Source organism: Dasypus novemcinctus, chromosome 12 (assembly GCF_030445035.2).
Source record: "Dasypus novemcinctus isolate mDasNov1 chromosome 12, mDasNov1.1.hap2, whole genome shotgun sequence".
NCBI lineage: Eukaryota > Metazoa > Chordata > Mammalia > Cingulata > Dasypodidae > Dasypus > Dasypus novemcinctus.
Genome location: NC_080684.1, coordinates 9606482 through 9619742, shown reverse-complemented (window position 1 = coordinate 9619742; position 13261 = coordinate 9606482). Strand labels below are relative to the sequence as shown.

General features: G+C 37.1%; 1 protein-coding gene across 4 annotated transcripts in view; it reads right to left on the bottom strand.

Moving 5' to 3' along the window:
- Positions 1-13261, bottom strand: part of PDZRN4 (PDZ domain containing ring finger 4) — a 398006-nt gene that overhangs the window by 20622 nt on the left and 364123 nt on the right. For all 4 annotated transcript variants that reach the window (XM_058307818.2, XM_058307816.1, XM_058307817.1 and 1 more), the window contains 2 exons: positions 7651-7749; positions 5347-5409 (listed from right to left, as the gene is read on the bottom strand). In XM_058307818.2, coding sequence (XP_058163801.1) covers positions 5347-5409; positions 7651-7749 — 162 coding nt within the window. The remainder of the gene's footprint in view (positions 1-5346; positions 5410-7650; positions 7750-13261) is intronic.

Sequence of the window (13261 nt, the reverse complement as noted above, 5' to 3'; positions counted from 1 at the left end):
AGTCTCCTGCCTTGACGGTCAGTGTTCCTAAGAGTGGCAGTTCATGAGAGAAAGCAGTCTGTCTCCCTGAGGCTTCAAATAGCCTCAGTAAATATATATAAAACTAATCTTGTTGCTTATCCAAAATTCTGCTAATTTCAAAGTAAAATATAAAGTTCTAAAACAAAATGGTGCTAAGGTATTGAGAACATTTTGGTTATTACAATCCATTAAGTAAGAAAGAAAATTCTTGTGGTAAACTGCATGGTCATAGTGCAAATTAAGAAGAGTTTCAAAAGTCTTTGAAAAGTTTAAAGTAACTAAAGTCATGTTGTTGTGCCAAACTATTCATGTCTGCCTATTTGCTCAAATTGTTGAGGTTAAATATGCAGTTATATTTATAAATATTCTTAAAGCCCAAATTGAACTAAGCAGGATGAGAAAGTCATAGAAATCTGATTATGGAAACAATTGGGAAAGGGCCTCCTCTTTGCAAGAGCTTTTAAGGCAAGACTAGGTGTGGCAGATTAAACCTATCTACTAGGCTAGGGAATTAAGAATCAGTTTGCCTGGTAATTTCCCAGTTTAAACCTTTGTCAGCCATAAATTGGAAAGAAAAAAAAAAAACAAAACAAAACAAAACAAAGATTAGGTTAATTTTTACAGAAGAAAAATGTTGATGTAACCCGGCGGCCTGCTGCCTCAGTCTCCCACTCCCGGGTTGGACAGCAGTGGAGGAGACCAGTTTAGGCCAGTCCTATGGGCAGTGGAAGGATGCCCAAGAAGGAGCTAACTAAGTCGGTGCCATTTCAGCACTAAATTCTATTCCTTATTTGAAAAAGGGGGGAGCAGGTAAAAACTAAAATGGTTGGAATGTGATAGAGGAAGCAGTTAAATCAAACTTTTGCGTGGGAAAGTTAAATCTCAGATAAGCTGTAACTTCTGAAGTATCCAATCTATGGAAAACAGAGGAAGAGCTTGCATGCTAGGCTTAGGGGTATAAATTGTGTCATTTTTCTTTGTTCGGGGCACCAGCCATATCTGGCTCTGCGCCCCTTCTTGCAAGACTGAGAATAAATTATTTTCTTCTCCACAATCTGGTGAGCCTTATTTTCTTCCAGAAGATTTCTTTCCAACAAAATAAGGTAATTAGTGGCTCTATTAACAAATTTCAGTAAGTAAAGGAAAGTCCATAAAAACTATGGAGAGATCTTTCCTGGGTTATGATTTTAAAAAAATTAAGTAATTGTGTAATGTGTTTTGAAACCTGGAAGTCAGTATGCATGTGTTTTAAAACCTGGTAGTCAGTTATGCTTTTAAATTAATAATTTTCATAACTTAAAGAAAAGAAGTTTTTAGCTTCCTGTAAGGGAAAAAGAGAACATTCCTTGCATAAACTATTATGGTTTCAATTTTATTTAACTTGAGTGTAATCTCCCATAGTTAATTTATAAACTAAATTAACATATGTACAAATCTTTACAGTAATGAAAATTGTAAGTGAAAATTGTAAGTTCACATTGGTGAAATTAGGCTAAAGGGAAAAGATTGTAGATATGCTCTCTTAAATAAAGAGTAAATTTCTTTCATTGGTAATTGTAATTTAGTAAGTTTATTTAAACATGAGGTGTCTAGTCAATGCGGTTATAGTCAATTATAAAGAGTTTGTAAAACATCTTCCAAACTGAAAATGTTTAAATAGTTCTAGTTGTAGAAGTCATTGTTAACTAAAGAAACTTAGATTGGTATTGGTAGCAGAAATAACTTCATGATAATAAACCTGTCTGAAGGCCACTGCAAAATACACATTTAAGTAAATGGTAATAAAAAGTTGTCTTGATTCTATTGGAAATATTCTGTTTTCATTCTAACAATGAAAAATAATATTTTTCCTCTATTACTAAAGTAAAGCACCTACTGTTATCTTCATAGTAAAATTGTGTAAGTAAATAGTCATTTGATATATGTATTGCGTTAAGTTGTTTAAAATATATATAAAACAAGGAATAAACTTTAACATTGTCAAACTCTTGTGCATTCGAACCAGGCCTTGTATACATTACAGGTGGCCTCTCCATGTGAGTTATTGGCTAGGCTGGTCACTGACCCCTCAATTAAAAATATGTGCTATATCAGTCTCTGGTTCTGCTCCTGAAGTCGATGGAAACTATATTGCAGTTTCAAGCTCCTGCAGCCAATAATGACTCGGTACAGCCAAGTGTACAATGGATATCGCCTCCAGACTGGCACTGTTCCATGGTGCCAGAGAGCACTATGCACCAGGCTAGTAGAATACTGGAAAATCTCTGGAATACTGGAAGGATGCTGCAACTTGCTCACTGCGTTGAAGAACATGCTAAGTGGAGCCATGATACCAGGAGACTGTAAGTAAAACTTAAACACAATTGGCATTATGGCCTGCTCTCATGGAGAGATAACATGTAAAGTATTACAAACCTGAAACTCAAAACTAATAATGGCAACTCTGAATCCTTATGCATTAAGTAATACATTAGTTAATATTAAGTGCTGTACTTTTATCCTGTACTAAATATATGCCTAATAATTGTAATGTTATCTTTTCTATTTTGGATCAAGTGCAGAAGTATATTAGACATGTTAAATTCCTGGTAAAATCATTTTCTAAACAGTTAATAACATGTCTATAGAATAAGGTGGCAGTCTCAGCCAGTCTCAGTTAGCAAAAGTGAGGCTTGCTTGCTGATGGTGAGTCACCTATTGAACAAGTCAAAATTGCTAGAAATTGTACAATGAAAACCAAGGTGTATAAAATCTTTATTCTGTAGTTCTGATCACTCCCACAGGTGAAAACTAAGAGTATTTCCAAATTAGTGTTCTAATCCTGAGTGAAGCCAGTTGCCCAAGGAGTGCCAGTTCACCAGGAGCATCTGACAGAGTGAATGAGTGTCAATCATTGAACAGCTTGGAATGTGTCTTCAGACAAGGCTAAGTGTCTGTTGCAATTTCTCTCTAAAGATGGATAACTTAAAAAAAGAATATATATGCTGTTCCCACCAGCTTTTAAGGAATGCCATCTTTATAGGCATCTAATCTTGTCTATCTCTGTAATCCAATGTGTCCTCTTTTAAAAACGGGTATTCCAAATTTTTAATTAAGTTTGTTTCTTTCAGAGTGAACATCTTATTAACCATATGAAAACTTCATCCAACTTCGTACAGAATGCCAGATCCATCTTCCTCCAGTTAGAATAAATTAAAGAGTTTTATACCTTATTAGGCAATGACTACAGCCCATGGCCAGCAGGAAGCAGTTACAGAAAAGAGATCGTCTCCCTTCAGCATCCCTTTTAAATTAAAGGTGTAAACTCTTTAAGAGTAAAATAAAAGTAATAGATGGATCTGGAACCTGACTGGAAATCCACGTGAGTGCCAGTGGCAGCAGAATAACTGCGGGAGGCCCCTGCCCAAGATTCTGCTGTCCAGAATGAAAAGTTCTAAACTTCTAAAAACGGTCCTTGATGCTGTACTAAAGACTGATAAATAATCAGTCAAGACAACAAACAGTCATCCACCTCATAGCTACAACAATAATTATGCCAAAGCTTAGCAAGTAAACTTTGACAAAGGGGGGGAATGATGTGGGCTATGGGTGGAAGGCTCTTTGTCTCTTCAGAGATAACTAAGTTATTTGACTTGTGGGTGTGGAACGGTAAGAGGCTGCAGTCCTGCCCTTAGGGATGGTGACAGCAGGCTCCAGTCCCAGGAAATGTTTAACAAAGCAAGGGCTATAAACTTTAAGTATTTAGGGGAAATGCAAAACCAAGGCTTATCTAAAATGTCTGGAGTCCTTGCTAAAAGCTTACCTAAGATGTGAAAGAGATATATGCTAATTGAAGCCTATTGAGAACTGAAACAAAGGGACCATTTGGCCTTTCCTCTCTGTATAAAAGACGTTTGAAAATCTTGTTCCGGGCTCGGGATTCAAACAGAAAGCTCCCGAGTCCGGCCGGCCGTCAATAAACCATTTTTCCTTCTCAAAATCATTCCTGAGTCCTGGCCTCTCTATTCTCAAATAATTGAACTTCTCTTAAATTCCACAACATTACCACTTTGGGCACTCATGTAAATAGAAATTATACTCTCTTGAGGTTTCCTGGGAACTTGAGTGTCTGCTAATTCATATTTTTAATTGTTTCCTAAATGGGGCCTTAGTGGAGGGAGCTTTAAGAAAAAGGGGTTCTGCGGTCCATGAGAAGGGAGAGGCTGTGAAGTAGTGGTGAGAACTTGACACGCCATCCCAGGGAAGGAAAGAACAGAGAACCAGCTGGACAGAGTCGCCCTGTGGGGCATGCCCAGGTAGCTCAGGAACAGCTACATCGTAACGTCAGTGTACCTGGCTCTCTTCCTGATTGCAAATGGACTGCCCCAAATGCTGGAGCCACAGCTTCTCTATTTTTGAAGCCCCAGGTCTCCAAAGAGTATTGAATCCAAAGAAACACTATCCAGGGGCCCATATCTCCTACGGGGAAATGGGAACTATAGATCTGTCACAATGACTCAAAGTTTTGCAGAATGCTTGAACAATTTGCCATTTCCTCGATTTGTCATTTTTAGTCCTCTTTTCTGTTCTGCAGCTGGAATCAGCAGTGAAACTCAACCCCCAAGGGCCTACTCTCCTATTCGGGGGTTCATCTGGACACTAGAGCTAGGGAGTGTGTGTGTGTCCCCTGCAGCCAGCCGTTTATAGGAGAGGACTTGGGAGGGACAAAGCAAGTAGAGGCAGGGCTAGGAGAGAAACTGGCTTTCAAACTTATTCCTTACTTGGCCCAGAACTCTTTCCAGTGCCACATCCCTCTATGATCTGCTTATCATCTCCTTCATTAAACTGAAATTTATTCAGTTTCCATGTTTCCTCATTTCTATGTGGAAGAGAAAGCTCATTTGTCCCACCTGCTTTCAGGAGGTAAATACTTAAAACTTCTTTACACTTCTAAAATTAGACAGCTGGATCTGGAAAAAGCAGGAATAACTGATGATGATGATGATGATGATGATGATGATTACTGGTAGTAATAACAGAGTTAATGTTTATTAAGCATGTACCATGCACTGTGTAAGCATATTATATGCATAATTCTATTGAATCTTCACAACAATAACAGGTTCTATTATTCTCTATTCAAGCAATCTGACTCCAGAGCTGGGGTCTTAACCACAATTACTCTTAATAAATGGCACTGTCATTACATTTTAAAAATGTTTTAAATTGTAGTTCTTTGTTTTGAAGCTGTTAATGTCCAAAAGCAAAAATTTGTTCCTCTAACATTGTTCAGGAACAAAACAAAAACTGTTGGAGAGATACAGAAAACTTAGAGTAACCACATACTTGCAAAATACGATCTCCTTCTCGAATTCGGCCGTCTCTGGCAGCAATGCTGTTTGGATCTACCTATAATGGAGAGAGGACACACATCTTCAACTGGAAATGCAATGTTCACTTCAAGAGCTTAAAACATGGTTTTAAAATACATTTTTAAAAAATCTGTTTCAAAAATCTCCACTGATTCTTGAGAGTGTTTGTCAGAGTTTTCTGTTAAAATCACTGATGCTAAAAAAGTAAACAGACTACTTTATAATTAACAATGATAAAATTAAAGAAGATGATAGCAGAACTTTATCTGATGGCCATTTTCCCTTCCTCCTTTCTTTTTACTTCCTTTCCTGTTTTATTTATATTCATTCATTCATTCATTTCTGTTTCTTGATTGCTGGACAGGGTCTTCATCTGCCATGGATGATGTTAATACTAGAATTTTCTGGACCCAGAAAATTTATTTTCTACTAAGGTGATTTTTAAATCCTGCCTTAGCTATCTTGGAAAAGCTGATATACTTTAAGTCTCTACTTATGAAAGGGATTTCTGTCTAATGAGCACATTAATTTATAAAAAGACTTATAAGCTATATTGGCCAAGAAATGAAAAAAACAACAACGCAAAAATCACCTATCTTTGCAGATTTTGCTAGGCATCAGTGTACATATAGAGTGACGTATATTAACTGAAAATTATTTTAGTATAAAATAGATATTTAAGGCTCTATTAAAAGCTTATCAACATTTTAATGGACCAAACAAGTGATGACCTACAGTCCACTCTGGGTGAGTCCATCAATCGCATTTTATGTGATGGCTTTAAGCCATTTATTTAGGTTAGCTCCAGCCAAACATTTTAAGTACTTCAAGTGTAGCATGATGTTGGTCCTTTCTATCCAGATGTGAGATATTACTTTTTTATTAGTTAGTGCCACAAAATAAATGAGTCATCAGCAAGTAATTACGGACAAAGATGCTATTATTACATGTAAGAAGTATACGAAAAACATTCCTTCCAAATACATATGCTTAATCCTTGTGGCTTCTTTACCTTCCCTGAAACATGAGGTTCCAAATCTGTCAAATTTAAATAGTAAGTTAGAAATTTAGAGGGAAGGGAGACATGATTAATTAATTGTGCCCTATATAGAAGTCATGCACAACCTAAAATATTTGTCTTCAGAACTGTAATCAAAGTAATTATAAACTTTTACATACCTACTTTTATAAACATGGCAAAAGATAAATCAGCAGGTGTTTCCCTGTATTTCTTTAACATTCCCATGCCTCTGCTTACCATAGTTGTACTGTACATTTTAAGTATAGAAGCCAACTCTTCCCTGAAGATTTTTCCATTGCAAAAAGCAGTCAATAAAATTTTTTGGTAAAGTGATAAAGAGTAACATTTTACAATGTTAAGAGCTCTGTAGTTTTTAAGGCACGTTAATTACACCATTCCTTCCATATTCTCAACAACCTCTAAGGGCAATGAGATAGGCACTGTTACACTAAGTTTCAAGTTGAGGAAGTGGAGGCTCAGCAATTTAGGTAATTTTTTTCAAGATCAAGGCCAAGAAAACTTGAAACAGCAAAGAACAGCAATCAGTATTTAGTTTGTCTCACTGCTATGCCAATAGAGAGTGTGTATGTGTGTGCATTTATATTTAAAAATATGATATATATATAGTTTTTCCTGATATATATAACTTTCTAAATCATACCTTGCTAGCTCTCATAAAATGACTTTTCAGGTTTTAAAAAAAAATCTTCTATGATAATAAATATTGCTTCACATTCTTTTGAAATCATTAAACCAAGGATGTCTCACACTGAAGTATCTTACTTCTTGAAGGTGATTATGTGGTTGAATAAAACAAACGAACAGATGCACTCTTGGTTCTTCAAGTTCATCAGTTCCATCAGCATAGTGAAAATGTGATTTTTCTGATTATTGGGTTTAAAACTAGTCACTGTTGTTAACAGGACTGAAAAAACGACACAGTAGAAAAGAGGGACAGCATTTGCTGATAAAAACTACTTAACTCCCTGCAAAACTTACAGGGATTTATTCAAATTTAGAAAATGTTAACACTTCATATACTTTTTCTTACTGTGATTCTGTAGAGAAAACACCCACATTGAACAAGTGGATAATAACTGCGTTCCTTGGGCGCTATAATCTACTTTCCTAATTGAAAGTGACAAGTACTGGAACGCGGCCAGCTCTGCACCTCCAGCCTCCAAAGGGCTTCTCTCTGAGTCCCCTCACCAGCCCCTGGCAGCCTCCCTCCCTCATCTCCGTCTGGGCATTTCTTACCTCGCTGACGTAAATGCCGGTGTCTTCCTCATCGTCTGTTCGGTAACAGACAGTCAGGCCTAGCTTCTCCTGACTGCCAACTCGACACAACTCGACCTCCTGAGAGAAGAACACACACAGAAGGACCTTTACCTCAGAGCGAGGCCCCACAGCCCAAGGGAAAGCTCGCGCCTGTGCTTTGGGTTACTCAATGGGGGGTTCTACTAACTATTGCTCAACATTTGAAATTTGCTTCTGTTACCAAAAGGCGATTTCATTAAAACTTACCCGCCAAGTGTCTTTCTGTATATTCAAGCCAAAGTTTTAAATTTTCATTGTAAAAATTTGGAGGTGTACGACTATTTTTGCACCAAATTATAACAAAAGGAAGACTCCTTAAAATCACGTGATTTTTTATTAATAAAATATGTATAAATCAATAAGCTGGAATCAATACAACTTTAGAGAATGTCCAGGTAGGTAACAAAACATTCATGACACATACTGGAGTTACTGTGTTTTATTTGTGTTTTAATAATACCTAAAATAAAGGTCAAATTTTGGAAAGACTGTAGAGAAGTCTGACCAGTTCTTCTCAGTTCTGTGCAATATGATAATAAACAAATCCTTTGTGTGGCTCAGGCCAAGGTTTCCTATTATTTTGCAGAAGTTCTCGCCCTTGAAAAGAAATGGGTTCATCCAGGCTGAAGGGAGAGACATCATCAGCCATTTGGGGCAGAGGCAATGATTCAAAATGTAGCAGAAAATGAACAAGGAAACACATTTACTGAAACACATGGCTAAGGGGCTTGAAATGTCAGTCCGTAGGTAATATATATTGACTCCATTCTCTGATTTATGGCTAGTGAAATAATAATAAATTTCAGTGCATTTCATTTTTATATAATGAAATAGACTTGTACTACTTTCAGAAGCAGATGACTTCAGGATAAATACGTCACATAATTCCAAGCAGTAAAAAACACAAATTGGTCCTCTAATCACGGCCAATGTATTCCTGTTGGATGGAGAATATAAGGCTCTTTTGTCAATAATCAGATGAGAGAAAGACGAAGTAGTCTACAAATGGAAGCGAATGCTGGCTGAAGGTCCCAGGATGTCTGTTCTCTGGGAGCTGCGCATTTGTCTGTTCCGTACCTTCTCCAAGTGCCCAGCGCCAGGATGGTCCCAGCGTAGGCACTTGGTAAATGTTGGCCAAAGGGTGATTTGTATTTTTCAGAAATATTTTCTAGTGTGTGTGGCTTTTTTACTCCCTGATTCAGTTGTTTTTGTTTTTTTTTTAAAGTTTTTTTCTTTATTTTTAAAGGAGCTTAAGAAAACATTTAAGAAGTCTTTCCTTTTTGATGGGAGAGGGTTTGTGTGCTGGTGTGTGTGTTATGTAAAAAATTATGAAGTTTGATAATAATGAAGTATCGATGTTACTGTCTAAGCAGTTACCAATATTAAATAAAAATTCACTTAATCCCAAACAGGAGACTATTGTATGGCACGCTTTGTTGCTTTTGAGGAAATATTCTTTCTTTCGATTTTGTATTTTGGTGGAGTCTTTTATTTTAATAGTATGCTATAAGCCATAGGCAAACCTTTAGCAACTGTGGACTATCATAAGCTCCAGTGACCAATAACTTCGCAGTTAATAGCAAATCAAATGAAATCTAAATCCTCTGTCCTGAGACATGTTCTGCAGATCGGCGAAATGCATGAAAGCATGTGACCTGACTGGTGGACGCAATCCTGTAAGCTATGTTGCGGTGGTGAAAGCCGGCACTGTGTGTGCTGAGCAGCAAAGGAAGAAGGTGAAAAACCCCTTCACTTAGAGGAAGAACAGGCAACAGCGACAGGACTTGACATTGGAAGTACAAATGTGCTCACCAAGTGAGGGTCTTTCCAAAATTGGCAAAAACTAATGCTTCCAGAGGGGCAAAATACTTGACTAAAACTGCAACATTAGGAAGGAATTACAGCAACAACACAGCTTCAGTTACAACAACAAGGTATATAGTTAGGGAGTAAAGAAGCCCGTGATTCCTAAGAGACCTATAAGGAAATCTAAACACTCCATAAAGAACTGAGCCTGGGACCTTTAAATCAAGGCAAATGAGGAGCGGTAGTCAAGTTGCAACCCATTGACTTTCAATGTCCTGCCAACAGCACTGCAGAAACTCCCGCTGCTATGGGAGCACATTTTCAGAAGGGAAAATTCTTTTGGTGTTGTTTTCCCCACCTTCTCAATGGTGTACCATGGCTTAGGTGTTGAGCAGATGCATATTGAAATACGCGTCCATAAAATTGAATGAATCTATTAAAACGCAAAGGACGGAATCCACCCATAAGGCCTCAATACTGCAAATCAAAGCATTTGCCCAACTCACAGGGAAAGGAGGCACTAATATCCTATGGCCCAAATAACTTTTCGATATTTACTGGTACTAGATTTAAGCAAAACTGTGAAATAAGTATCCATGTGATCTACAGAACTTTCTCTCCCACACCTCCCTTTGAAAAGCACTCAGCACCATCATATTTCCTTTTAGCTGCCCTGAGCATCTGAGGTCTGCCTTTCCAGGTACCCACTGGTATTTCAGGTTTGTCATTTTACATCCCCCTGAGCAAAATCTGGTATTAGGCATGGTCTTCCATTCTCCTGGAAGTAGTTCTCCAGACTTCCACATAAGAGATTATCATTAATGATTAGGTAAAATGTGATCCAATCAGGGTCCGGTTCATACTTATTGTGGCTGAAAATACCAGTCCCGAGGGTGAACCTTGATATCTTTTCTTCGGTTGAGAATGTTTCAGACAGTACATATTTCATCTTGCTACAAAGAGGCATACAGCTTAGAATCAAAGTTCTTTTAATTCTATGTCGAAATAACTTATAAGTAGCTACCTGTAGACCATTTTGTTTGTAAGAGGCCGAGATGGCTTTGTAAAGACTCTGTTTATCTGAAAGGGATCCGCTTGCAAAGGTTTAATTATGTATTCCCTTCACAGAGCACGCAAGCCTCTGACTTCTGAAGGAACAACCTCCTGGCAATAGAGAATGTTTTCCCTAACAACTTTCATACCTTTCCCTCTGTCACTAGGAAGCTGTTTGACGAAAAACATAAAAGTGAAATGCTACCTCTGTACATTTTCTCCATGGAGACAATCCACAGGCCTCTACAAATCAAAGCCAAGCCTTCACGGATGGCAGACTAACCATCCATTAGTCATTTGCAACTGGAGTGGCGGAGTCACTTCACACACCTGGCAAAATCACATTAATTTTTACTTAAATATGCTTTAAGATGCTATATTCTGGGAAGACACATGAAGTCACATAAAATGACATGAAATAAAATAAAATAAAATCATGGTACATAATCCTGTGGGAAACCTATTACATATGGATTGAGGGTGGAGTGGAAGATAAAAGTTAGTAAAAGCTCACTGTGAAACATCCTTGTAATCATAGTACGACAAGAATGGGATTCTTAGGTAAATTGGTGGTACTGTAGTGCTGTGAAATTTTTACTTTTTTTTATGATTGGGTCCAAGGAGGAAGAAGGACATTAAAAGAGAAAATGGGCTATTTGCTTTACAGATAAAGGGCTCTCACTGAAGAACCAAGACGTGAGTCTGTCTGAAATGACCTTTTTAAGCAAAATTGGTCCCAAACAACTAAAATGTGATGAGTACACAAGCCGTAAGTGTTTTTCTTCTGAGTGGGCAAATGCAGAGGCAGTTGGCACCGCTCAAGACTGAAGAAGAACGAGCGTTAGAAAGATGGCCATTGATATCAGCTGAAAATCAGGGGAGAGAGGAGTCTATTGTGTCCATATCTTTATTTTCATTTGTTCTCCTGGTTTTTATTTGTCAAACTGATGTATGCATTTCTAAGAAAAGCTTAATATTAATCGCAAATTCTTGTCTTACATTTTAAAATGTTGATTAGTAACTATGCTTATGTGTTTCAACAAAACCTTTATTTCTGAAAAAAAAACCAGAATTAAATGGAAAAATTTGTAAATTTCTATTAGAATTAAATAAGCAAATGTAAGGGAAGTCTAGCAAGTCTATGAAACTATAGCCTCAATATCATCATCTCCTGGAGAATGGAAAGCAAGAAAAATACTTGGTAAGAAATTAATAACAAGACTCCTGGAATATCCAAATTGCTATGACGATCACATTTTAGGCACAAACACCCCAATTCTAAGTATTTACTCATAACAATTTGCTTCCACTAGTAACTAAAGCACATTTCTGTCTAGTTATTAATTGGGGTAAAAGCTAAATTATATGGTCTTCCTCCTTTCACTAACATCCTTAACCTCAACTCCTTATTCACCTATGGCTTAATTTCAAAGGTATTATTGCAAAATGTGAGCTGTTTTTGATCCTCAATTACCTATTTTTAGAATCAGAGACTTTCTTGGTTCTATGGGAAATAAATAGGTCACATTTTTCTAGATCCAAGATGGCTACTTCTCTCTGTGGACGTTGAGCAGCCTTAGAGAGTCAGAGCTTACCCATTTTGAATCGATTTTATACCTTAATAAAGAAGGAAATACTTATTTTGTCTATACCATTAATTGGGAGGAAATGGATTCCTGATGGCAGTAATCAGTAGTTGAAGTCATAAATTCTGGATGAGGAACAGAAATGGAAAACTTAAAATCAAAGTAAAGTGAGAAATGGTGAACAAATTTAGTATCGTGACACACCTTGTGTCAATTAGAGAATCAGGCAGACTGCATAGACATCTGCCCTTCTAATGGGCCTCCAACAAATGCTGGTGTCTAAATCAAAGAAAAAAAGTCATATGAGAAAAACAGGTGAAAACTTCTGTTTACCACTGATACAGATTTTCTTTTCCATGTTTGCTCATATCTTTTAAGAAAATTAAAATTGCTTTTAGGTATCAGGGTCATGTAATTTAGCTTTGTAGAATCCAGCAATTCAGGGTTTCTCACAGTTGACTCTTGAGTGTTGAATAAACATTAAGATGATCATTTAGTAGCTTACCAATGGTATTGCTAACTATACACAGTCATATGTGACTGGATTTTGAGGCTTACAGCTAGTTCTTGGGAGTCTCCATCAAAATAGATAAGCATGTCATAAAGCGATATGTAGGAAAAACCATTCATAAAATGTCATTTCCATAATTGTTTTATTTTTTAAATACCAACTTTAAGCACCTCACTCTAGGATCAGCTCTGATTCTTTTGTATTCCCTCTCCAGCATTCTTACTCTCTCATACTAGACCTAGAAATAATTGACCCTTCCACTTTTTTACTAACAATAATTCCCTCATATCATCATCTCTCTCCTTTTTTCCAGCTTGTAACGCATCATTAATCATTATAAACTTTTATAAAAATCCACAACTCCCTTTTTGATCTCTTCCTGTGTGTATCACCTAGCAAAATAGCAGCTGTGGTAAAGTCCAACTCTTCACTTTTGTGTCCCCATATGAGCAGCTGTGTGTCTCTGGAGGAAAATATACAACCTCACTGACCATAAACTGCTTTCACTGTAAATTCATTACCACAAATTTCCAATGGGCAGTAATGCTCCTCGACAATCATGCTACATTCCCCTTATCAAGTTGCTTTCCCATCT